Below are 24,936 nucleotides of genomic sequence, written 5' to 3' on the forward strand. Positions count from 1 at the left end.
TTATAAGAAATGATTCATTCCCCTCTAAGATTTTAAAATGCGTATGTTAGTGAGATTTCTACACTCTTATAAGAAATTATTCATTCCCCTCTTTAACTACTATGGGATCTCACAATGGAAGAATTCGACTTAGAATACTTTAAAAAGGTGAATGTACGGACCATTGGAAGAGACTCTAATGTTTGGATTTGGCCAAAGAGGTTGTCTTGGGATGTAATGAGTGTAACAATAGAGCTCAAGATCTTATGATTATTCGTCTTTACAACGCGTGCAAATAACTAAATAGTTTGAAGTGAACATTTTTTTTGTTTTCATTAACATACTACTGAAACTCTTGTAGGGGAAAAAAATGAATGGATACCGTTCATTTACAAGAAAATTTCACGGAGAAACATGGTGACAATATGCCCAAAATCTGTAGGCTGAAACCAATACGAAGCGAAAAATAGGAAACAAAAACAAATGGGTCGAGGAACACGGAAAAAACTAATTCCAAGACGCATGTACACAAGGGGGAGAGGGGGAGGGGGTGGAAATCAAACAGATATAGCACATAAATCATCGAAGACTTGTCTGATGTTAGGCCTCTCATTTACAGGGAGAATGCACTTGAGGGATATAGCCAACAGTTCATCCATAGCTTTCGAAGGCTCTTCTCCGACCACGATATCTCGGTCTATGCAGTCCATTCTTCGTCCTTCTTGATCGCATAGACGTACCCAATCTGTTAGATCGACAGCCCCAGATTGGCCTGATATTATGTCGCCTGCACTTCTTTTGGTTAAAAGCTCCATTAGAATCACCCCAAATGAATAAATGTCAGCCTTGAAAGATGGACCGGGTTTCGCTGCACAAGCCAGTTCTGGAGCACAATATCCAAGTGCTCCTAGATTCAATATCTGCTCCGCAATGCCTGCTGGTGTCATCAAGCGGTGAAGTCCGTAGTCAGTGAGGCGGGCATCAGAGTCATGGCCTGCCAAGATAATGTTTGTTGGCTTTAAGTTTCCATGGGGGAGGCCACTGTCGTGAAGGTATAACAGACAGCGAGCAACTTCCACTGCAATTTTTAGTCTCTGACTGAAAGTCAACCGAGAATAACTTCGAGGTGTAGTTTCTGCCACAAAAAGAAACAATACAATGAATCACTAGAATACACAATAGTAGTCTTAGAGAGAGTCAGATTGCACGGGAAAGTACTTCTGCAAGAAGAATACAGTAATATTCTAGTGTTTCTTACAGTAAATGATTGCAAACTAGGCAGAAACTTATGATTCCAACCACAGGCTGAACATTCTTGTTCCCGCTATGAAATTGACATCCAGAAAGATCTTTGAACGTGGTAGTAATAAAAAGATGATAAGTATAACAAGAACAAAGAGACTGCATCACTGCAAAACAGGCCATCTTCAATTGTTGTGCGGCCACTCATTCAAGGATAGAGCTACAAATTTTATATATGCCATTCAAGCTCTTTGGGAGAAAAGGAACGGAAATGCCTTCAAAAAAAAGTTTTTTGTGTTTGTAACAACTCAATCCCACCGCTACCAGATATTATCCTCTTTGGACTTTCTCTTCTAGGCTTCCTCCAAGGTGTCTGCTAGGGAGAGGTTTCCACACCCTTGTAAAAAATGTTTCATTCTCCTCCCTAATAGATGTGGGATCTCACAATCCACTCCCTTCGAGACCCAGCGTCCTTACTGACACATCGCCTCATGTCCACCCCCCTTTGGGGATCAGCTTCCTCTCCTCACTGACACATCGCCCAGTGTCTGGTTCTGATACCATTTGTAACAGCCCAAGCCTAACGCTATCAGATATTGTCCTCTTTGGGTTGTTACAAATGGTATCAAAGTACGTCATCAGACAGTGCGAGGCATTGGTCGGAGTAGGGCTAGACCCTCTCCATAGTAGACGCGTTCTAAAATCTTGGGATAGTTGAGGGATCTTACACGGTTTCCTACCTACTAGTTGTGGGCTTGGGCTGTTACAAAGTGTTAGTGTTGAGAGATCTTATGGTTTCCTACTTGGTGTTTTCTTTCAAACAACTACCGTCAATATAGCTTTTTCTTCTTTTCTCATCTTCCTCTTGTGCATCAAAAAAGTGTTAACATTATAATACTTGTTCCGAAATTTACAAACAAATAAGAGAATCTAGAACCATAATTTATCCCGGAAAAAAAAATAAACAGAATCTTGTCAAAGACACGAAAAAAAATACAATCTAAAATTATAGTATAGCAATGGCACTTTAAGGGCAGGGCTACGTGATGAACTTTTGAGTATGAGACAAGCAGCTACATGAGATCTAAAACTACGGCAATGATCATCATAATTGACAATAACAAAAAAGTGACACCACTTGTTGCACTTCACAACTTATTTTGGTATTTCTATAATGATAATCAAGACATACATCTTGGACTTCAAACTCCATCAAATCATCAATATGTTCGTCAAGTTATGCCGAACAAATACAGGTTGATTGTGTATTGTTAAAACCATAAATCAAAATAAAATGAGCAAAACTAATACCAAAAGTTCAAAAAAGCTTGAAACAAAATTTTGGATTAGAATTTATGCCGAAGAAATGAGTGCCACAAGAGCACTGAGTGTTGAATTAGTACCCATTCGTCATGGAATTCTGTCCTATGATAATAGAGGCTCTCAAAAGTGTTTTGAAAAAGGGCCCATTCTAGGTTTAAATGATACACATCAGAAAACAAGAGTTTTGGCCACAGTTTATCAACAAAAAACTATCTGCAAAAGATTTCTATTCCATTTTCCAACCCTTTACTTTCATGCATGAGTAATGCAAGAAGGAACTATTCTTGGCATGTACATTCATCACTACAAACCAATGTAAAAATCACAATTTTCTTTTCAGAGCGATTACTCGAACGGTTAAAAATCCAGAAAATAGTTGCATCAGTGACAGGACACATAAAAGGGTATGTGCAGGTCCATACAGTTAGCGTCAGTAAAAAATAAGCAAAGAAATACCTAAACATAAAAAGGAAGATTCCAACACTCTTACCGTAAAGATGTAGAGCTAAGCTATCTCCCAAAATAAAGTCAGCTAAAAGAAGTCGCTCTTGTTCTCTTGGACCCCAATAATATGCCCGTAAAGGAACAATGCTTTTATGCCTCATTGATCCAATTCTCTTAACTTCCTTGGCAAATTCCTTCTTATGTTTGACAAGTCCCACACGTAGCCACTTAACTGCCAGCATATGTCCACTATCCAGAGTAGCTTTGTATAGTGTTCCATGGCTGCTTCTACCAAGAACTTCAGCTGGAGCTCTGGATAATTCCTCAGCTGTGAATAGCAGTGAATTGTCCAGAAAAGACAATTCTCCGGCTAACCGATCTGGTGAATACACATCTAGTGTAACAGGTAGTTCATGCCCTTCAACAAACTGGTGTGAGGAAGATAATGGGGAACCAGGGGAGGAATTTTTCACAGAAGTAACAGGATGATCGTCGAGCAAGTTAGGAATAATCATCGATGAACTTGTTGCAGCACCTCCAGGTAAAACATGTTCAGAAATCTCAGAAGAGAATTCTGCCTGCCCAGATAATGTCCTTGAAGTAGAGGTTAGTAAATGGTCGTTTGAAAAACTTGAAGAAGTTGGTGGAGGCTGATTGTTCAGTTGGAATTTGAAAATAGAAGGCCTGAAACGTTCCATCTTATTGTTCCTTTCAGTACCCTGGCCGCTAAATATACTTCTTCCATGGAACTCTTTACGTTGTGCTCTATGATAAGCCAGTAAAAGAAACACAATCATCACAACTGTTCCAACTGAGGCAAGAATAATAGCTATTCGTATATTAGCTTTAGAAGTGCCACGTTTTCCCTGCTCGGGTAAACTATCTGGAATTGAGTTCCCTGAACCTATATCTTTCGGTAAGCTAAGTTTATCATTTCCGGGACGAAATGATGAGACAGGGAAGTTCCTTAAATTCTCTGGAACACTACCGGAGAGATAATTGTAGGACACATTAAAAACATGTAAGTTGGGAAGCATATCAGGAATTTCACCTGTAAATTTGTTGTTCGATAAATCAAGATACTCCAAGTTACTCAGTCTGTTCAATTGATCTGGAAGTGATCCTGATAATTCATTCTTTGCAAGATTTAGCAATTTGAGACTCGCCAATTTATCTATTTCAGGAGGCAACCCACCAATCAAGGAATTATTAGATAGATCAAGATATTCCATGGGCAGATCTGATGGTTTAACTAACAACTCACTAACACTCGAGTCTTGAAGAGGAATGGGACCAGTAAACCGGTTTCCCGAGAGATTGAGGCTGATCAAGGTAATGGATGTAAATAAACTAGCAGGGATAGTACCGCTTAAATCATTCAAACTGAAGTCAACTGCAGACATGCTAGGATAGTTCCCCAATGTAAACGGCAAAGGGCCTACTAATAAATTATTTCTGACGTTAAGCACCTTTAATCCCTCAAAGGAAGTTGAGTTTGGGAAACTTCCTGTGAACTTGTTTGAACTTAAATCAAGAACTTCAAAATTGGCTTCCCAAGTCTGCAAAACTGATATGTCGCCAGATAAAGCATTCGACGAAAGGTCCAAAAATTTCAAAGTAGAAGAGTCAATGCGAAGAATTGAACCTGCAAGTCAAATAATGAATGATGTTCAGCAAAGTAAAACATACAGCGACCGTGGATGACAGTATAGGTTTAGATCATCTTAAAGTTCATCTCAAAATACAAAAATGATCATAAGTCTTCATATAGCACAGAGAAATTAAAATAAATGGTCATTTTTTGAAACCAGTTGAACTGAAATAGATTGTTAGTCTATGAACATAACGTCGTCATGCATGTGACTAAGTGACTTCAAGTTTTAATCAACCAAAAGAAGATCTTAACTCTTCAAGCATTAATTGCAAAAAAAAAAAACCATTAAGTGTGCAATGCCTTGAGCAAATCCCAGAGAGATCCAAATTGGGAGATCACAAATTAGAAACTTAAATGCACCTTCTTAAAATGAATCAATCTCCAGTAAAGCTTAGAAAGTGCGATAACAAATCAAGAAATTCTTTACCTGTAAAGGCATTACCACTAAGATCCAATTCCTCCAATTGCAAAGACCTGTTTAGCAGTTCCCCAGGCACTGAGCCAGATAAAAGATTATTATCAAGCCTCACAGTTCGCAAATTAGGCAAGGACCCAAATGAAGGCAATTCCCCAATAATCTGATTATGACCCATATCCAAAACTACCAAGTTTCGGAATAACATGAGAGAGTCAACGTCAAAGAATCCACCATTCAATCTATTGTAACTTAAATTGAAAATTCTCAACGTATTAGCCAAACTCGAAATGTTGTCGGAGCCAACTGAAAGTCCTCCGTAAAACTCATTGTGGCTTAAATCAACAAATTCCACATTCCGCAGCTGGGAAACCAACAGGCCAATGTTGCCATAAAGTCGATTAGAGTGCAAATCCAATACCTTGAGCTGATTAAGATTCAATCTACCAACAGGAAACCCACCATTGAAGTCATTTGCTGAGAAATTCAGATAGTTCAGATTGTAAAGATCATTGATCCGCTCCGGGATCGGCCCGTAGAATCCATTAGAGGACAGATCCAAATGCTGCAGACTAGATAAAGTCCCAAGAGCAGGAACAAGCCGTCCAGTGAAATCATTTCCAGAAAGACTCAAATTCTTAAGGCTCTTAAGCCCAATCAGAGTCTGGAACTTCAACTCCCCACCCAAGCCTAGCCGGTCCAGCACAATTGCAGACACATTACCGTTCTCATCGCAAGACACACCAGTCCAGGACGAAGGGCAGCCGTTAACATCAGAATTCGAAACGAAGGCCAAATCCCACTTCCCGATGACCAAATTGTGCTGATCTTTGAGAATCCCCTTCTTGAATTCAAGCAGAGAGTTGAGTTCGGAATCGGAAGCTGAAGAAACCAAGAGGATAAGCAGAAAAATGAAGTTAAGAGAGAGAGCTGCGTGATGTAGATAAGCAATGATATTCATTGGTGAGAATGTGGGAAAAATAAAAGAAAGCCCTAATAATTCATAGAGGGGGAGTGTGGCCACGCTAGAAGAGAAGAGTACTCGAAACCCTAGAACCAGACTGAATGCCAAGAAAAGAAGAGAAAGAGAGTTTAGATAGAATAGGAGTATATGTTCATCAGAATGCAGACAAATAATAGAGAGAGAGAGAAGAAGAAGAAGAAAGAGAAAGCGTTAAAAATGGCGGTTTAGGTCAGTATGAGAGTGTGAAAGGCAAGTAAAACACAGTCAAATAAAATGGCAATGCTCCAAAACTACTCTCCGGCTCCGAGGCCATCTCCATCCCTCCCTCTCTCCCTCTCTCTCTCCTCCCTCGCCCCCACATTCTCTCTCCTCCACAGTAACGCCGAATTGACGCCGTCAGCTCAGTTGGGTTGGGGAAGAACGAGTAAAAGATAAGTCGATTTCAGGTCAAAAACTACAGTGAAACTCGAAGACGGCTTCTTCTTCTTCTTCTTCTTCTTCTTCTTCTTCTTCCTCTTGATGGATGGAGAAGATGACGGCCGCAGAAGGAGGAGGAATCAGCTGGCGTTGAGCTGCTCTGTAACTGTGCTATTTCTTTTTTTTTCTTTTTTTTTTTTTCTTTTCTTCCCTTCAGTTACGCAGATAATAATGGAGGTTTTCACGTAATGGAGTGGATAACAGCTAAGCAATTTTTTTTAACAATATATATTCTTTTTATTTATTTATTTTATTTTTATTTTTATTTTTTTTCTACTTTCGTTCCAATAACATCCAACAAATACCTCTGCCTTCTGTATTCTTGTTTCTACTCCTGAACGTTGAAGTTCAAATTTTACCAAAATAAGTGAATTATAACTTTATTTGTTGGTTTGTAAATTATGGACATCAAACTATTACTTGTCTTATTTTAAATTTATTTGATTATTATTATTATTACATTTTTAAAAGTATATATATTGCCTAGTATTTCTTCTATAAATTTTTTACCATATCCTCAATGTGTTTTTACTTAGGTACCTTACCAAGTTTAATAAAAGTATAAATTCAAACTAAATTTGATCATATAGTGACTAAAATAAAATGAATCTAAAGTAAGAAGATGAAAATATTGTTTTTAGCATAAATTTTATTACGAAAAACTATATAGATTTATGTTAATATTAATGAGGTGGAAGATTTAATTTTTCATTTTAGAAAAATAAAGTATTATGACTTTTCATTCCTAATTTTTAAAATTTCCACGCTTGTTGTTGACTATCTCAAATAAATATTTTTATTTTACCCAAAAAAAAAATGCCAAATGAGACGTGGAATTGAAATAAATTAAATAATAAGATAGCTAGAAATGACAACTTTTAAGCAAGAAGCTGTCTTTTTTTTTTTTTTTATAACTATTATTATTTTTAAAATATTGGAGAAAAATGAAGGAATTGTTTGTTCTGATGACAATTGTATTATTATGCATCATTGACCAATTAACAAAATTATTGTATACGCCAATTAGCAATATTTTCTATCATTATCCATAAACAAAATATGCTTTTAAGGAAACAAATGTTGTTTTCCACTGGTTTGAAGCGGATGAAATGAACGTTATCTTTCATTTTAAGAATATGTAAATAATCATGTATAAATTTAATTTACAGTTATTTGTAATAGAGACATCAATTAAGTGATAACACTCTAATCAAAATTTCGAGCATCAAAATACAAAATTTCCAGCATTTAACAATAAATATAAAATATATGTTTTTCTCAAAAAAAGAACTTCCTAATACGTTTCAAACATTTAAACATATTTCTTAAAAACACGAATAATTTTTTGAAGAAATGTGCACATAAAAACACTAAAAATTTATCTCATTTGCATTGCCAGTTTGGCCTTTGTGAAAATGTAACAGCTAGAGTACCTGACAGTTTTGGCCTTATTGCTGGCCATATTCTCACTTGGACACACACATAACCATCCACCAGAGCGCAGCAAGTGGCAACTCTGTGTCTTTTTGAGGGGAAAAAAGGTGCCCCCCACCTCTTTTTTCCGTTGGCTTGGCTCCATCCAAACCTGCTTACTTGAACAACACAACAAGCTTGGCTTAAGCATTCAACAAATACACAAATGTATATCATAAATTCTTGATATAGACAGGGTAGAAGCTGAAAAGTGATTGGACAAACGAAGAGAAAGGTAATAGTCTAAATTCACTGCTAGTAGATTTTGTCCGTCTTAATACCCTTATAAAAAATACTTCGTTCCATTCTCCCGCCCGCAAGGGATCTCACAATAAATAATTCCTCCAAACAATGATTTGAAATTTCCAAAGATTTTTTTTTTCTTTTTCTTCCACAGTAAGTATGGCCCAAGCCAACTATGGAAGCTCTGGTTTCTCGAGCAAAATATAATTAATATTACAAGTTTGATTCCTCCGTTGCAGGCTAAGAGCATATCTATCTCAAATTCAAAGCAAAGGAAATCATAATTCTATTTAGACATTTGATATTGGGAACCTTTTTGCTGTTCAAACAAAGACTAAGGTTTCTGCACCCTAACATAATGTGATTAATAATGAAGAGGTAGACCGAGTTTTGGAAAAGCTCTATCCGAGGTCTAATAGAATTCCGAGAACGTGACTAAATGCCTTTAAGCAACAAACATCAATAATTTAAAGCAGTGGGAATTTCAATGTCATGTCAGAATAATATAAACAAGCTTCTGAATAGCTAATGAGCCAAATGAAATACAATTTCATGATTTAGTTAACAAACCCATTCTCTATTTAAATACATTTTATAACACACTTCGCAATATTCTATGGATTTGAGATTTCTTCCCTTCAAATAAACAGATAAATAAAACTATGATAGCACATTACCTAACTCGCACTCACACATAAAGAAAATGATTCCTTTTAAAGCATAGAAACGATCACATTGTGCCCTCCTAATATATTGACAAAATCATTCTGTTGAAATGTTCATGAATTTCTACATAAAATCATCACTACGTGATTTTAATGACAGAAAATGGGATCTCATGGGACTTTCCTAGCATATTGACCAGATTATTCTGTTATATTGTTCATGATTTTCCAGATAAGATCTGCACTGCGGGATTCAAATGACAGAAAATGGCTACTGCCAACTCACAATCTGATGCTCTTATATGGCTAATTTGAGTTCCCTATTCAGTAAATAAAATTGCAAAAAGATGAAAAAAAAATAAGCTCGAACCTGTAGGCTGGCGGTGGGGGGTGGTGAGCGAGTGGGTAGCAACGTGAGCGTGGATCAGCAACCAGACCAAGAGAGAAGTGACAGCTCGGAGAATCTTGAGGATAAAACCAAATTAATGACAACTTTCCACGCACATCAGCTCCCCTCATTTTGTTTATGGATGCATGCGACAAAGGCACCAAAGAAAGCCAACCCATGCCCTTGAGGGTCGAGCTTCGCTGCCAAGGAATCAGGCGACAGGTCAAAAGCAAGCTCAATTTCATAAAAGCACATGTATCAATGAGAATAGAGATTAGTTGTACCAGTATAATATTTTTGTCTGAAGAAGCTTTCAAGATCTTGTCTTGTCGGTGCCTGTCTAGCTCTGAATCCCATGATCTGAAGAAGTTGCTTCATCTTATAAAACGCTACTTACTCCATCCTAGTTTACAGCTAAACTTTCTCCATCAATGAGATCCCTACGATTTGCTATCTTTCTGATTTTCTTCTTCTACTTCGCTCAGGTTGGGCACAAACGTGCGAAATCCAATGGACTAGTGGTGGGTTCCGTTAAACCCTTCAATTTGGTAAGCCTCTCTCTCTCTTAAGTCAATTTCGTTAATTTCAAGCTTCAAACTTCTTTCCTTTGTGGAAACTGCAACTCCTCCGAAGATGACATTTCTGGCTGCCTAATAAATAGAGCTTTCGTACTTCAAAGAATAAAGAGAAGGTCTTGATGTGAACATAGTAGATGTTAAGTGCTAAGGATGGGATAAAATAAAATGTTTCAAACATGAAGAAGGCTGTCTACAGTCAGCAACTCTCTTCGGTGGTGCAAAGTCGCATAACTCATACACTATGTAAACTATCTACTTCGGGGGAAAAATTACAGTGCAAACGATGCTCTTCTAATAAGTCAAGGATATACCTTTTATAAGTAACTGTAGTTTACAGCGAAGAACTTTAAGTTTTGATCTTCATGGTACCTTTTGCGGCCCAATTGTAGTGCGAAGAAAGACGAGATAATGAAATAAGCAACAAAAAAAGGGGGGCCCCGGAAATGGGACTCAGAATCGAATTACCTCTTGCATCTACATATGTACATTAACGAGGGGAGGCAAATAACTCTATGCAGCGGCATTCTGCATAATATATTGACATTTTCCAATGTTTAATAAGAACGATACAAACATCATTCCAATTTCGACACTCGATTGTTTAAAAATATAACTGCTGCGAGACTTGACGACACACCTGGGAGTGCATACGAGGGGAGCTCAAAATACTCAGAAAACAGAGCTGGTTAACCAACCATATGGTGAAAATTAATTCGTGTGATAAGATTTCAGCAAGCTCGGAAGAAGTGCTCACTTTTTCAACCCATAATCATCTAATGTAATCTTTAGATGATTTATACCTCAATCTACAGACTAGTGCCTTCTATCTACAATTTGATGATGGATTATAAGTAGATTCATTTGCTGCGAATCATAACTCGGAAACCTGAAACATGTTGATTTAGAAGGTCGTCATGATCGGGATCACTTGAAATTCAACTAATAATTTTCAAGGAACTGGATCCACGTGCGAGGGCAATGTCATGTTACGAGAGGGCTGGAGGAAAGGGGTACGGAATTACTCACCTATATTTCAAGCCGTCCCTGTTATCAACCTCTCCCGTTCATCTAATCTTTTGACCTTGATAAGACCGAAGAGCACTTGAAACCCGAAAAAGGCACAAAAGATGTACGCAATAGTAGCAGGCGTCTGGAAAAAAGCATTGCAACTATTTAATAATCACGTGGAAATAACGGTGGCAGCAATTTCAGAGTAAATAAGAGAACATCTTACCCGAATCGAATTGATATATAATATTGTTGCAAGGTTGATTAGACTTCCAGCAGCTATAGCCTGTTCATAGACAAAATGTGGAAATTGGAATATTGAACTAGCCAGATATAATCGATCCAACATATACTGAAAGTTATGCTGGTTTTCTAAAGGTCTAAAAAATGTTTATCTCTTAACTTTCACGAAAATTTTCTATTTGGATCTTGATAGACCTCCCATCCTTCATGCGTACAAGGATGGGAATCTGTATGATCTCTATGGATCTAAACTGCTAATGTGGTCGAAATATGTTGACATGCAAACAGGCTACCAGGCAAGCATGTGAACCAACTGAAAAACTCACATTTCCTAGCGTCTTCTGAACTGTTGCAACACGTTGGAACGCCCTTTCAGATTCCAAAGCCCGAACTCTAAGCTTCAGATCACCTTTCTCCTGTTGATTAAATAAAATTGAGGTCCAATATTCAAAACTTGAAAAGGTAAATTGAAGTTTGACAAACTCATTCATTTCAGAAAGGTTTGTAACCATTACCAGTCTTTGGATAATTTCAGCAAGTTTTTCAACTCTTTCGGCCTGTCTAAATAAATTATAGAATGCACGAGCCTGCCTGTCCCATCTCTTTCTGAAATCCTGAGCATTTGTAAGAAGTCATCAAGATAGCGATAAATGAATTATATGAAATAAGACAACATGTAAAAAGATAATCATGTTAACCTTCAAGGCAACTTCAATTCCGGCTTCCCGAAACTTCAATAATTCCAGAGCATATCTAAAAGACGAAAATTAAACCGAGTAAGATAAATTGAAAAACTTACATAAACTAAAATGTCAAAGATGAAAGGAGTTAAATGTAATTTTGAGCTTAGACAGAACTCACGGTTTGGCAATTTCAGTAATATCAAATCGTGGGTCAAGGCCCTTCCCAATGCCATCTAGTACTGCAGAAAATAATTATTTTTTTTTCAGCGTTTAACATTATTCAAAAGATTTTGCAACCGTTCATATTTCTTGCAAATTACCTGAAAATGCTCTAACAACAAATGTGAATGTGGCAGGAAACCGAAATGGTTGATCTGCTGAAATGGCTAATAGATCTTCCCCTGTTAGGAGAGTGCAACGACTATAAGGGGGAGAACATACACAAGTTCACTGTGGGTTTTTGTAGCATCAAGTATTTCAAAACAATGTTTTAACATGGTAAAATTACAAGTTTAGTTTGAAACTTTATGTCTATTCCAAATTGAAAGTTTAAAAACCAAATTAAAATTTTCAAGAACTTATTAAACATACAAAATTATACAAAATTGCGAAGTTCAAGAATAAAAACTTATTTATTTGACACTTTTGAAAATTCAAGAACTAAAGAATCATAAACTTCAAAATGGACTAAACGTCTAGTTTAACTGTTTTTGTTATCAGAAGTATTTTTTCATATAGGTTCAAAGGAAAAACTTAGTAGTCACCTGATAAGCACTTAGATTAGATATTTATACAGACTCTTTTGTTTTTCACCGTGTGAAGCATACCGGGAGTTTTTTTTTTCATAAAAATAATTATTATAATAACAAGAAAAAGAAACACTTAAAGCATAATTGGACACTGGGGTGCTCAACTGCGTTACATACCAATTGCAGCTAGGCGTTCCTTTTTTTTCATTAACTTTTCCTCCTTTGTCAATGGTTTCTTAAAACCAAGCTCTGCGGTTGCCATTTCTCTCTCCCTTCTCTGTGCAGCCAGACGTTCTTCAAAGCTGGGAACTCGAATTCAAGATTCCATGGTCAGAAAATTCGTGCAGAATTGATCATAGTTGCTTGCTTAGTTCAAACAAGTCACCATTAAACATACTGCCCATGATAAGTAAAATAAATCAAGTTTTCAGGTTAAGCGCGCCAAAAATTACAATACTACAGTAGACATCTAACTGCAAGCATAATTATAAGCAGTATCAATTTCCTAAATACTGAATGCAACCTGCTTATCTCATTGAACTCTCTGATTGATTCCAAATATGGTATGTACTCTTAAGAGATGAAATAACACCGTAGGATTGTTGAGTTTGTCAAAACATTAAAATAAAAATCCTCATGAACAGATTTTTCAGTGATAAAGAAAGGCCCTTCATAAGCTTTTTTGAATCTCTCTCTCTTTCTATTTTTTACTTTGGCTCTCAGTTAAAGTTTTTCCCTATTATAATTATAGTATGGACTCATTGTTTTACCAATGGGAGGAGATCCTTTTAACCCCTCCCCCTCAGTTTGGAGATTTTCTTATTACAAAAGGGAAGGGAAAAAGAAATGTGTTTCATATCTAACAACTACCACCCAAAAAAAGTAACAGGATAAAGAAAGAATGAAAGAAATGAATATTGATCCGCAAGGTATCCTCTAAAGTTTATTCAAGTTTCTCTTCAATATACCTGTTGAGGAAGAATTGAGCTGTTCGTTTAACAGCCGTCATATCTCCAGTAGGCACAAGAACTCCCATTTGAACCATTGCTTGAAGAACCTGCACTAATGTAGGATTCTTGTAAACAACTGAACGTTAAAAGGAATAAACGATGGTATTGATACGTCAACTTAAGGTGACAGAAACAGATATAAACTTCATGTGGTGGAATGAAAGCCAATGGTGCATTTTAAGAAATTCAGTACCCTGTCTGGATCTTTCTCATACACTCCATAGAACGTTTCCAACAAACCCTCTCTGATATTTGAACTGATACTGCAAGACACCAACACACAGCAATATGTTAGAAAAATATTGTGGTCATTTAAGGTTGATTTTCTTTTCTTTTCTTTCTTTTTTTTTTTTTTTTTTTTTTTTTTTTCTTTCCTTCTTTTATTTTTCTGTTCGAGGGTTAATTTCATGGAAGGAGGACAGGCTAGTACCTTCCCATCATTCCAAAATCATAAAAGATCAACCTTCCTCCATTGACGTCATCGACAGCAATATTCCCAGGATGCTGAAAAAGGTACAAAATTTCTGTCGTCAATTCTAAAAGGAAAGAAAAATGGAAGGAGTAACCTCATCCCGATAACCCACATTCACAAACGTCTAGAGACTGTTGTAAGCAAGGCTAGATCTTAGAAGGTTGACCATATGAATATTAATTCAAAATTATCTTCCAGAGCAGATGAATTGAAAACTTGAGGATTTCGTCCTGTTAAAAATATTGATATGAAAAGTTTTTTTGTTTCTTTTTCTAATTGAAAACAGTTCAATTGATCTGACTGGTATATCCATTCACGTGTCATTTTACAAGATTTCAGATTATTTCCATATGACATAAAATCTTAAACCTTGGTCGTGAAAGAGTTTTTAATATAACCACGACAGATTAGGTGCTCCAAAGCAATGATTAGATGGGTAGCTACAGATATAAGAGTACGACTTCAATGCACCGCCGGTAATGTAGGTTCTTTATATGTACAACAGTAAAAGGAGGCAGAGTCAATTAGAAGCTTCACCGTAGATTTTTGGCTTTATAAATTCAACATAATTCAAGTTTGTGTATCTAACATATGGGATACTTTGAATGAAGTTCTATGAATTCTCTTAGGCACGGGCACCGGAACCAACTTTATCCATAATCAAGTACACAAGAAAATCCTACATTTTTTAAGACTAGGATTAACTTAAACAAGATGTAGTAATTAGAGCTCACAGGATCTGCATGGAAGAATCCATGAGACAGAATTTGCTCCAGGTAAGATTCAACGGCATAACGACCTAACCTATATCACATAAGAAACCAATGATAACAATGAGTTCATTTCCTGCAATTATCATGAAGGAAATAACAAATTGTAGGTGATACTGACTGTTTTCGATCAATGCCTAGTTGATCCAGAGCTTTAACCTTATTTATTTTAATTCCAGGAACATACTCCATAGTCAGAACCTGCAGTCATTTCAAAATGAAACAATAGAGGTAAGAACAATTTTCCAAACGTAATAATTGTTAAATTGTACAAACTAAGTGATAACACCTGTGGGGTAGTATAGTCCCATAATATTGATGGAACTTTCACATAGTCCAAGTTTTTAAAGTTGCTTGCAAACCGCTCAGCATTAGCTGCTTCCTTGGTGTAGTCTATCTCCTGAAATTAACATAATATTTGATACAATGAGAATTTAAACACACTAGCTAAGAATTTGAAAGAAATAAACAAGGGATTTAATGCTTTATCAAAATAAATCTGCAGGTTTGCAATAAAATTTTACATCCATCTAACGTAGGGGGGCTCGTGTCTCAGAGTAATAGGTGAGGGAATGTTGATACCTGATACAGGACGTTAGCACACTCATCATATATAGCAACCCAGTCTCTCTTTGCACCATCTGACTTTGGGTCAATTTTCTGAAGGTATTCTGCTATGACCTGAAATAAAATTAAATATCGAAGGTTTTGATGCATACCAAAAATTCCTTTCTACCATGCAAGTTCAACGATCGTAAAGCAATTTGGATGTGATAAACATATAGTTCAGTGTTTCAAATGTCAGCAGGCAAGTGCTTTGCACAACTTAGAGAGGTCCATAATTTTTTCTTAACACTTCAACACCTTTTCTACATTTTCTAACACAAAAGTTCTATTGTCTCTGTTTTCTTCTTCTTATTCTCTCTCCCTCCTCTTTAGCTCCTTTTCCACCTTTTATTTTGTCAACAAATGTATGTCACTTGCTTCCTTCTCTTCATCTTTATTTGTATTCTAAGAAGGGAGGGTTGACTAATAAGATTGATTTTGAGAAAGATTCGACTAAATGGACCAGAGTTCCCTAGACAAAGTCCTACATTGAAAAGATGGGTACAAGTGTAGAGCCTGGTTTTGCAATTGTACAAGGTTACTGAAAGTCTCTATTTTTGTAAGGGAAGACCAAAAGGTAAGGTAAGGTAATGAAATATCCCTAAAATATTTTAACAATAATTTGACAATTAGAAAAATACAGCCTGAAAAAGGAATTCCACCCTGTCCAAGACAACTCCCGCCATGATATTTTAGTACCCCTAGGTGCCTTTGCATTTTAGAAGAGCACTGTCATAGTTTAGTGACAAACAAATTAATATATTTACCACAATTTATTAACATTTTGAAAACAGAAGGTATAAGAAAATTCCTAGCCAGAAAAAAGTATCTTTGGCAATATCATCAACTACAGCAGGAAATAGAAACCAAAAAAAATGCAGTGTTACAAGATGAAATCACTATATTTCTGATTTCTGAGCACCCACAGAGAAGTGAAAGTACAAATTTCAGCCAATAATGAAACTAACCCTTAGGTTCTTAAGATCAATATCAAAGAGTTCCTTTAGACTTGGCCTTTGCACTTTCACCACCACTTCCTGCCCCTTCAATCTTGCACGATGAACCTGACCTGAAAAAAGAGATTACCCATATTAAGCATTCAAATAAGCCACCAAACAGAGAATTTCAAAATGCTTTAGCTAAACTAAATTTCCTAACATATATCACAATAAGCTACAGAAAATGTGAATCGAGTTTACCAAGACTAGCAGCAGCTATCGGTTCATGATCAAACTGATCAAATATATTGGCCAAAGGACCTCCAAGCTCTTCTTCAACTATTGATATTGCTGTCTCAGATGGGAAAGGAGGAACTTGATCCTGAATTGAACATGAGAATCCATCAGTCTAAGCAAAGTTCATTGAAATATTACATTGTTCGAATTGAAAACATATATAATTTATATGCAACAGGCCTAACCACAGAATGGTAAAAGCATAAATAAGAGAGATAATAACCTGAAGCTCTGACAACTGGTCAACATATTCTTGTGGTAGAATGTCCACTCTTGTGGAAAATTGCTGGCCAATTTTAATAAACGTTGGACCTAATCTTAAAATGTTTTCTTTCAACCATTTAGCTTGGATCTTTCTTCTTGCAACCTTCTTCTCTTCTGTCATTCCTCCTAAAAGAAAATTATAGACCGTGAAATGAAGGAAACATTCCTATCCTCCAATAGTACTATCGGATCCAGAAGGGAAATTTTCGGACTGTGTTCAGCATTCATGTTGCAAAAGGGCTCACCTCGATAAGTAAATTTCTGATTGTTAAGCCAAGCCTTAATGATAAAAGTAAAAACAAATCCCCATATCTCCAAGGTTCTCTGAATCGTTGAATATGTTTTAAATCTATTCCAGCGTCCACCGGGTGCCACAGAAACCTGAAAACCCCAACAGAAAATATACATAACAATGAAATACAAGAGACCTATACACTGACCAAAAGTGTGGAATAAAATGCAACCTAAAATAAAAAGGAGAGATTAAAATTACCTAAAATATGGAGGAAAACGCAAAGCAATATTGATGCTTCATACTTAAACTACCAGGTTTTTTATAGTTTCATAATGAAAAAACAAGTCCCAAAACGTGCAGCTTTTCATCAAGAAGCACTCAGATTGCAACTTACATCACGAGGACATTACCAAGACTGATGCGATCTTATTTTAAAATCATAATGCTTACTCTGAGAATTTTATACTCCTGTAGTTAAGATTGCATTTGACCATTAAAGTGAAACACTTCTATTTTCAAGGAGCGAAATGTGATTACACACTACTAAAGGAGCAGATAATAGAAGGTATTATGAACTTTGACGGATAACTAAATCCCAATTAGACCCAAAAGTTTAAGAGTAATCCAATTGATTCGTTACCACCATTTAATTGTGGGTTCAGGTAGTAATTTTGATTAACCACGCCCGAAATTGGGATTATCAAAATTAAAGGAGAGGTTAAAATGGAAATGGTTGAAGCCATTATCTCCCAGTTCAGTGTCATTTAAAATTCGGTACACCCAAATGAAGCTCGAATCTATGATTTGGGACCTCCCAAATAGGCTGTTCAAGCAATTCCTGATCAGAGATTGCACGTGCACATATACTAGCCATATGACGTTTGAAGATAAAAACCACCGGACTAAATAGAACCTCACCGCCAATGGAATCAAGAAATAAAAACGAGAAACAAGCAGAAACTGAGCAAAGAATCAATTAATCAGAATCAAACCTCGACCTGTTGCTGGTCACTCCGCTTAAACCAAGCCTCTTCTTTACCAATCTCCTCTATCCTCTTCTTCCTCCCCTCCTCCATCGACTTCGAAGCTTGAATTTCCCCCACCACCGACGCAGCAACACCATTTCCATTAACATACTTCACCAATCTCCCATTGCTTCCACCACTCTCACTCTCCACAACCGTAACTCCGCCATTAACCCAACCATTATCCCTGTAACTACCATTTGAACTGTAAGCAGCTCCGTTACTTCCAAGTCCATATCCATTAACTTCCTTGCTCAGCTGATTCTCTCTCCCTTCAGCAACCACACCGTTTTCTCTGACAGCCCGGACCTTCGTGCGAAGAAGAACACTAAGCCTACAACTTCTAGAAAAAGGAATCCTATTGAGCGAAGAACTGGGACTGGAAAAAGATAGAAGGCGCTTCGGTGAGATGAAAACGAGTTCAGGTAAAGGCAGGGAATTAGCCATGAAGAAGAAGAAAATCCTTCCACCTGGAACTGAAATTGAAGGTCAGTGATTCATTCGACGGAACCCTAGCTCTGAAGCGCGGGGGGGGAAAAGAGCGGCAATGGTGGAAAGCGCAGAGAAACGGAAGGGAGAAGGAGAAGTGGTGAAGTAGACAGCGAACCAGAAAAATTACGAATTTTAGTTTAGGAAAAAAATATATAAAACATAAAAATAAATTGGGCAAACGAAAATTGAAGGAGTGGAGGTGATAGTGACACGTGGCATGAGAAGATGGGTGTTGGGGATTTTCATTGGTTCGAAAAGTTCGTGTGGGGCCACAAAACATGTGTCGATCGATTGGTTTAGGAATTTTTGACGCTTTTCGGCCTACGTGTCGGCGTTGGACCCCTCCTAATCCTGTGGTTGGCAGTCTAGAGCTTTTTCTCTACACTTTAGTTGCGTGATAGCACGCGCTGTTTTTTTGTTCGCGGATCTCATGCTTGGGATCGTGCTATGCACGCGCACAAAATATAGGCCCATTGGGCTGGAGTCGTAGCGATGACGATTGATGGATGGTATTTATATAATGAAATCAATTATTGAGGTCTTATTCGTAATTTTACAATTTTGTATTTAATAAATTTTAATAATTTTAAATTATTATTTATTGTTATTATCTAGTTAATATTGGTAGAAGTTAAAAGTTCAACTAACCCTAATGACTAATTTAAATATATGAAAGATACATTTTTGATCTAGGAGACTTTAAATTTAAATTAAAATATTTTAAATATTAAGGTTTGAGTTTGACATTTTTTATTTAAATATTTTAAAATTTAAAAAAATAATAATACATTGTTATTTTTTAATCTTATTAAAAGTATGTGGATTAAGTTCAATATTTGTGTATAAAAACTAAAATAAAATGCACAAAAAGAATTTGTACGTCATAGCTTTTATTTTATTATTATTATTTAACTTGAAGTTTATATATTGCTTAAATTAAATAGCTAACAATAAAAAAATAATAAATTTTATAAGTTTCAAATTGAGATTTAATTTTCAAAAATGGTAAAAATTATAGGGTAAGAAAATGGTCTAGTCAAGAAAGAAAGTACTATTATTCACAAATTTCTACGAGCATTTTATCGTAATAACTCAACGCTGGTAGATATTGTCGGTTTAGATCGGTTAGATACCATCATCAGCGTTGGATGAAAGTGTTCCACATTGGTTAATTTAGGGAATGGTCATGGGTTTATAATCTAAGAATACACTCTCCATTGGGATGAGGTCTTTTGTGAAAGCCCAAAGCAAAGCCATGAGAACTTATGCTCAAAGTGGACAATATCATACCATTGTGGAGAGTCGTTCGTCTAACACTCAGCTTCATAATTTTAAAAAAGTTTAGTAGGGAGGGGTTTTCACAACTTTATAAGAAATCATTGGTTTCCCTCTCCAACCAATGTTTGGCTCTGATATTAGTTGTAACAATCCAAAGCCTACCGCTGTCAAATACCGTTCGTTTTGGCTCCTTACACATCGTCGTAAGCCTCATGGTTTTAAAACGCATCTAGACAATGGTTTTCACACCTTTATAATTTATTTGTTCCCTTCTCAAACCGATTTGAGAACTAACAACCGATGTGCAGCCTAATACTCAGAGATAAGCGTCAACAATTTCTGGATTTTGCAAAGCTAGAGATCAGTCTAGAATTCTTGCAAAATTCTATAAATAAAGCTAACTTGACGAATGATTCCAACCAAGAGCTAATTAAAAAAATAAATAACTCTTATATCGAATTTTGGAATTTATGATGGTCACTCTTAGATCACAAGACGACTGACACTAGAATTAGCTCGATCAAGATCAATCCAAAAAATCGATTTTACTTCAAACTTAAAGCAACGTTTGAAAAAGAAAATAACACCCTCGAGTTTCAAGAAAATTTGTATTCCACTATTATTTCAAAGTACCAATAAAAGTTATTAATTAAAAAAAAAAAGACATGACATAAATAATAGTAATTCAACTAAAAACACAAAAAGTCTTCAAATCAGTATTTATTGTCACTTTATGTTTTTCTTGATTTGATATTTAAATATTGTTGGTATTGCTTATTGTAATTGCTCATTCGGTTACATACAATAAGTTAGTGGTTGGATATATATCATTTAACAAGTTAATATAAATCAAGCCATTAAAGTAAGAAAATTTTCATATACTCCATTTAAGCCTCACATAAAATGAGTGTAAGTAACAAACGTCCGGAGTGTATATAATGCTCGAGTAAATGAGAGATAAATTTATTAATCAAAATCATATCTAAATAATCTTAAATAAGACGATGAAAAAAAAACATAAAAAGAAAAAATGGTCAAAATTTTAATAGTCATATTGGATGAATGTTAGTTTTATGGAGCGCCAAATCTAAATTTGTGGGCAAGTAATTCTACTCTGGAGATGCCAAATCTAAATTTTAGACACCAAATATTACATCATTACATGTCAATGAATTATGATTGTGCTGCCAGAAAATCATGTTAATTTTTAGGTTAAAAGTCAAAGGTTGGACTTTTTATTAATGTATATATTTAGTCCAAATTTTAAATTGTCGGAACCCGTTTGAAATAAAGTCATTTACGAGTAGAGAAGGGTTCAAATCGACGAGATTTTCCGGTCTATGGTAAGTCGGTGACCGCGCCTTTTCAGTCGGCCATGGACGAAGCCCCTATTTGTGCACCCAGTTGCAGCGCCTCTGTCGATGAAACCACCGACAACGACCGTGAAGAAATTACGGCGCCTGACTCATCTCCGGGGAACTCAACCCGGACGCTTTACGACCCTCCGCCGTGCTCAAATCGATATAGGAAGAAGAAGAAGAAGAAGAAAAAGGTTATTACTGATGACGCCCAAGAACTGATTTATTCGTCCTCTTCTTGTTCTTCTCCCGCAAGATTGATACACAGAGGTGTCAATTGCAAACGCCGACGTCCCAAGGTTCTACTTGTTCAACCGCGGCGTGTCGATTGTGATTTTGAAAGCGTGGCGCTTCTATTGGGGATGTCATTCGCAGCTTTTGTTTCTCAGGTTCGTCTTCTTTTCCTGATTCATAGGGTTTCACAGGCTAGGGGAAATTTTTGCCTCTTGGTTGTGGTGTTTTCGTTTTCATGCTTCTAAACTGCCAAATTTCTCTTAATTCAATGCATAGTTCTTCTTCAAGGAGCTGGATCCCAATTCTATTTAACTAGTGGAAGTTAAATTTGTTTCAACTGGGAAAGCAAATTTAGTGGCTTCCTATTATGGTTCAAATGGTAGAACATTGATGATCACAAAGCTTTAAATTGACGGACTGTTTCTTGCCAAATCATGATGTTATTTTTGTAGGGTTAACCATGTCGTGTTTGTGTGATTCTAGGTTCTTGAGAAGCAGGACATGTCTAGTGAAAGGATGTCTGTTGATCATCTCTCAATGGTACGCTATTGTTCTCTATATTATGAATGCCTGAAGAAGTTTTGAAACAAAGTTATTATTATTTTCTGTATGTGAAGCAATATTCAATGAATATTAAGAGGAGTACTTTCAAAGTGAGCAGTGTCCCAATGTTCTATGAATTGTGAATTGTTCTGCACCTTGATGAAATGAAAAACTAAAAACAGAAAAGAATTAATATTCATACAGCTCTTTGGAATTAAGATTGGTTGGAGAGGAGGACGAAGCATTTCTTATAAGGGTGTGAAAACCTTTCCCTAGTAGACGCGTTTATAACCTTGTAGGGAAGTTCGAAAGGGAAACTCCAAAGAGGACAATATCTGCTAGCGGTGGGGTTGGGCTGTATGGTCTATCCTAATATAGTCTTATTCGAAGTTTCGTATTCATTGTGAATGATTTTACTGCTTTGTTTCGCAATTCCCACGATGTAGCCATAGGTGTGGTTTTAATCTTGATTTGCTGGTTTTGGTCTGGTCTGGTCTGCTTATTGTATGCATTGAGCCATATGATGCAAGCTCATCTTGTCTACCTGCAGATTTGCACTTCAGCTATAAGAGAATCTTTGGTCAATGTAAGTTCGATTTCTTAAGTTCTTGCCGACTTTTTCGTTTTTACATGTTCTCTTATTCATTCAGCATTGTCCAGAGTCCAAGATGCTGAAGTCCCTTCAACATGCCTGTTCTTTGACCGGTTGTATGGAAACAGGTTTTCGGGGACAAGCTCGATTGGTTTTTGAAGAAATTTGAGAAGTCGTTTGGCAGCACGTTAAGAACTCTTAGATCAATTAGTGAATCATCTGCAAGAACTGGTGTGAATTTCTCCAGCAAGCGCAAAGAAGAAAAAATCACCGTGGATCTGACCCTTGATAGGAAACGGGATGGGACGAGTAGCTCTAGTCTGGAAGAGTCTTCTAGGACAAATGCCCCTGTTGATCAACTAAGTTTAATTGAAGAGGTAAATGAAAGCGTTTCTGATTCATTGGGTCATGAGTTAGCTTTGTGTAGACTGACAGACGATGTGGCTTCTATTGCCCCACGTCCAGTTGGTTGCCGTAGCAATGAGGTATCCGTAGGCATTTTCGAAAGATCTGTTGTCGAACAGGCACGTTCCAACGATCTTAAAACATTGGAGTTTGGCCTTGCATTGAGGAAATTAAAGTTGAAAGAAACGCAAATCGCACTCAATTGTGAATTAAACAATCTTGAGAGGTCGAAATTGGCAATGGGCATATCAAAAGCCTCTTTTAAGGCAGAGAAGTTCAAGAATCAGTTAGAAGACACGAGACATTCGGAACTGCTTAAAAACTGCATAGACTGTCTCGTTGCTGGTTTTCTTATAATGTCGGTTGCCCTCTCTTATGGAGCATATGTTTATTCATATCAAAGAATCTCTGAAGCTACTTCAATCTGTACACCTTCAACCCAGGCAAGTGCAGCTCCTTCCTCCTGTTATGGCTCGTTTCATACACTCGTCGATCTGCAACTTGAATAATACATACTTTATCAGATGAGTTTTTTCGTCACATACTGTTCAAGTTTACATGAGGTTCTATGCTCATTACAGGACTCGAAATCTTGGTGGATGCCAAATCCCATGGCATCTTTGAACTCCGGATGGCATATGTTAAGGTGTCAAGTTCAAGTTGTGAGCCGGTTGGCGTTCGGTGTGATAATGATTCTTGCAATATCTTACTTGCTACTCCAACGCTCAGCTACTTCAAATCAGGCAATGCCAGTTACTTTCATCGTCTTGTTGCTTGCAGTAGCCTGCGGTTTAGCTGGGAAGTTCTGCATAGACACACTGGGAGGAAGCGGATTGCATTGGCTCATGTTTTGGGAGATCATGTGCTCAATGCACTTATGTACAAATCTTTTTACATCAGCACTGTTTCTGATCTTACACGGGCCAGTCGAGGTTTCTCAAGGGAAAAATCGTCACTCAATCTTCCCATATTGGATTCGCCGTGCTGTATTCTACGCCCTCCTGCTTGTATTTCTGCCATTGTTGTGTGGGCTGATACCATTTGCAGGTGTAGGTGCATGGAAAGATCATTTTTATCTTCTGGTTACTCAACTGATCGCAGCAGACGGCTACTGAAGAAAGGATATGGCTGCGCTTTGGGTTCGACCTGAGTTGCATTTTACCTTGTAGTATACTCGTATTGTATTATTTATCTTGTATTAGTTATTATCTAACGGTTGGGCCGTTGGCTTAAGCCCATAGCGCCCAATGGGCTCAGCCACGTGTTAGAGAAAGCCCATATTCCACAATATTTTAGTCCCTCAAACAATAACACACATCCTTAAAATTTACGATTTATTAATTGAATATAATAATAATATATTATTGTTGGGGATGAGACCTGAGAAGAGAGGTCCCCCACGTGGTTAACGTAGCGTCGACCAAGGGACGAGACAAGACGCGGAGACGGAGCGGTGGTCCCCGGGGAGGACAAAAAAAGCACGCTTGCCTACCTGTCTGCTGCACGTGCACCTACGCCTCTGTGGAGTCTGTGCCCTCATAAACTCCACCGCCCGCACGTGTCCCATCCCTCCCCCATTATTTTAATTCTTTTCCTTTTTCCTCCACCTATCTTATTCTAATTTTTAGACTATCATTTTCATGCGTATTTTTTGGATTACGCATATTACTTATGTATTAATCATGTAATTAGTATTTTATAATAAGATTTAAACGCCTTTGTATTATATTTATATAAATATTTTAATATAAGGTAGTAGCTAGCAAATCTTCAATGTTCCCATGAGATTACACCACATGCGGAAGCATCCATGAAATAATTTTAAAATCACTATATACATAAATAATAAATATTTTAATGTGAAAATCGAAACTTGGGAATATTACGCT

The 24,936-nt window shown here is 36.8% G+C and overlaps 3 protein-coding genes across 5 annotated transcripts; 1 reads left to right on the forward strand and 2 right to left on the reverse strand.

Moving 5' to 3' along the window:
* Nucleotides 1–337: 337 nt before the first annotated feature.
* On the reverse strand, nt 338–6,675 carry LOC111452982 (probable inactive receptor kinase At5g10020). Its single transcript, XM_023093889.1, has 3 exons — nt 5,070–6,675; nt 3,035–4,633; nt 338–1,114 (listed from the first exon to the last, which is right to left on the reverse strand). The coding sequence occupies exons 1-3, from the start codon at nt 6,016–6,018 to the stop codon at nt 537–539; spliced, it is 3,126 nt and encodes a 1,041-aa protein (XP_022949657.1). The 5' UTR covers nt 6,019–6,675; the 3' UTR covers nt 338–536.
* On the forward strand, nt 6,136–24,335 carry LOC111452984 (protein CPR-5-like). 2 transcript variants are annotated; one of them, XM_023093893.1, is made up of 6 exons: nt 6,136–6,230; nt 21,443–21,662; nt 21,991–22,047; nt 22,601–22,636; nt 22,771–23,490; nt 23,629–24,335. In XM_023093893.1, exons 1-6 carry the CDS (start codon nt 6,169–6,171, stop codon nt 24,160–24,162), a joined length of 1,629 nt encoding a protein of 542 aa, XP_022949661.1. In that variant the 5' UTR covers nt 6,136–6,168; the 3' UTR covers nt 24,163–24,335. The 2 variants fall into 2 exon arrangements, with proteins under 2 accessions (XP_022949661.1, XP_022949660.1); XM_023093892.1 differs by lacking the exon at nt 6,136–6,230 and having other exon boundaries at nt 21,214–21,662.
* On the reverse strand, nt 10,260–18,774 carry LOC111452983 (protein ACTIVITY OF BC1 COMPLEX KINASE 8, chloroplastic-like). Of its 2 annotated transcripts, none has more exons than XM_023093891.1 (21): nt 18,119–18,774; nt 17,131–17,266; nt 16,845–17,011; nt 16,586–16,706; nt 16,355–16,455; nt 15,363–15,461; nt 15,070–15,180; nt 14,902–14,981; nt 14,745–14,814; nt 13,969–14,042; nt 13,732–13,801; nt 13,497–13,585; nt 12,706–12,830; nt 12,100–12,180; nt 11,958–12,018; nt 11,795–11,849; nt 11,612–11,710; nt 11,423–11,512; nt 11,080–11,139; nt 10,872–10,995; nt 10,260–10,731 (listed from the first exon to the last, which is right to left on the reverse strand). In XM_023093891.1, exons 1-20 carry the CDS (start codon nt 18,590–18,592, stop codon nt 10,879–10,881), a joined length of 2,280 nt encoding a protein of 759 aa, XP_022949659.1. In that variant the 5' UTR covers nt 18,593–18,774; the 3' UTR covers nt 10,260–10,731; nt 10,872–10,878. The 2 variants fall into 2 exon arrangements, with proteins under 2 accessions (XP_022949659.1, XP_022949658.1); XM_023093890.1 differs by having other exon boundaries at nt 18,113–18,773.
* Nucleotides 24,336–24,936: the final 601 nt, after the last annotated feature.

The sequence above is a fragment of the Cucurbita moschata genome, unplaced genomic scaffold, assembly GCF_002738365.1.
Source record: "Cucurbita moschata cultivar Rifu unplaced genomic scaffold, Cmos_1.0 Cmo_Scf00015, whole genome shotgun sequence".
Taxonomy (NCBI): Eukaryota; Viridiplantae; Streptophyta; class Magnoliopsida; order Cucurbitales; family Cucurbitaceae; genus Cucurbita; species Cucurbita moschata.

Excerpts from the sequence above, each read along its gene's own strand:
- LOC111452982 (XM_023093889.1), bottom strand. The coding sequence starts at position 6,018 with ATGAATATCATTGCTTATCTACATCACGCAGCTCTCTCTCTTAACTTC. Across the intron at positions 4,634-5,069 it reads TAGTGGTAATGCCTTTACAG|GTTCAATTCTTCGCATTGAC; the intron begins GTAAAGAATTTC and ends TTTGACTTGCAG. Across the intron at positions 1,115-3,034 it reads CTTAGCTCTACATCTTTACG|AAACTACACCTCGAAGTTAT; the intron begins GTAAGAGTGTTG and ends TTTTTGTGGCAG.
- LOC111452983 (XM_023093890.1), bottom strand. The coding sequence starts at position 18,592 with ATGGCTAATTCCCTGCCTTTACCTGAACTCGTTTTCATCTCACCGAAG. Across the intron at positions 16,456-16,585 it reads GATAGCTGCTGCTAGTCTTG|GTCAGGTTCATCGTGCAAGA; the intron begins GTAAACTCGATT and ends CTCTTTTTTCAG. Across the intron at positions 11,140-11,422 it reads TTCAGAAGACGCTAGGAAAT|GCTATAGCTGCTGGAAGTCT; the intron begins GTGAGTTTTTCA and ends GTCTATGAACAG.
- LOC111452984 (XM_023093892.1), top strand. The coding sequence starts at position 21,291 with ATGGACGAAGCCCCTATTTGTGCACCCAGTTGCAGCGCCTCTGTCGAT. Across the intron at positions 22,048-22,600 it reads CTGTTGATCATCTCTCAATG|ATTTGCACTTCAGCTATAAG; the intron begins GTACGCTATTGT and ends GTCTACCTGCAG. Across the intron at positions 23,491-23,628 it reads TCTGTACACCTTCAACCCAG|GACTCGAAATCTTGGTGGAT; the intron begins GCAAGTGCAGCT and ends TGCTCATTACAG.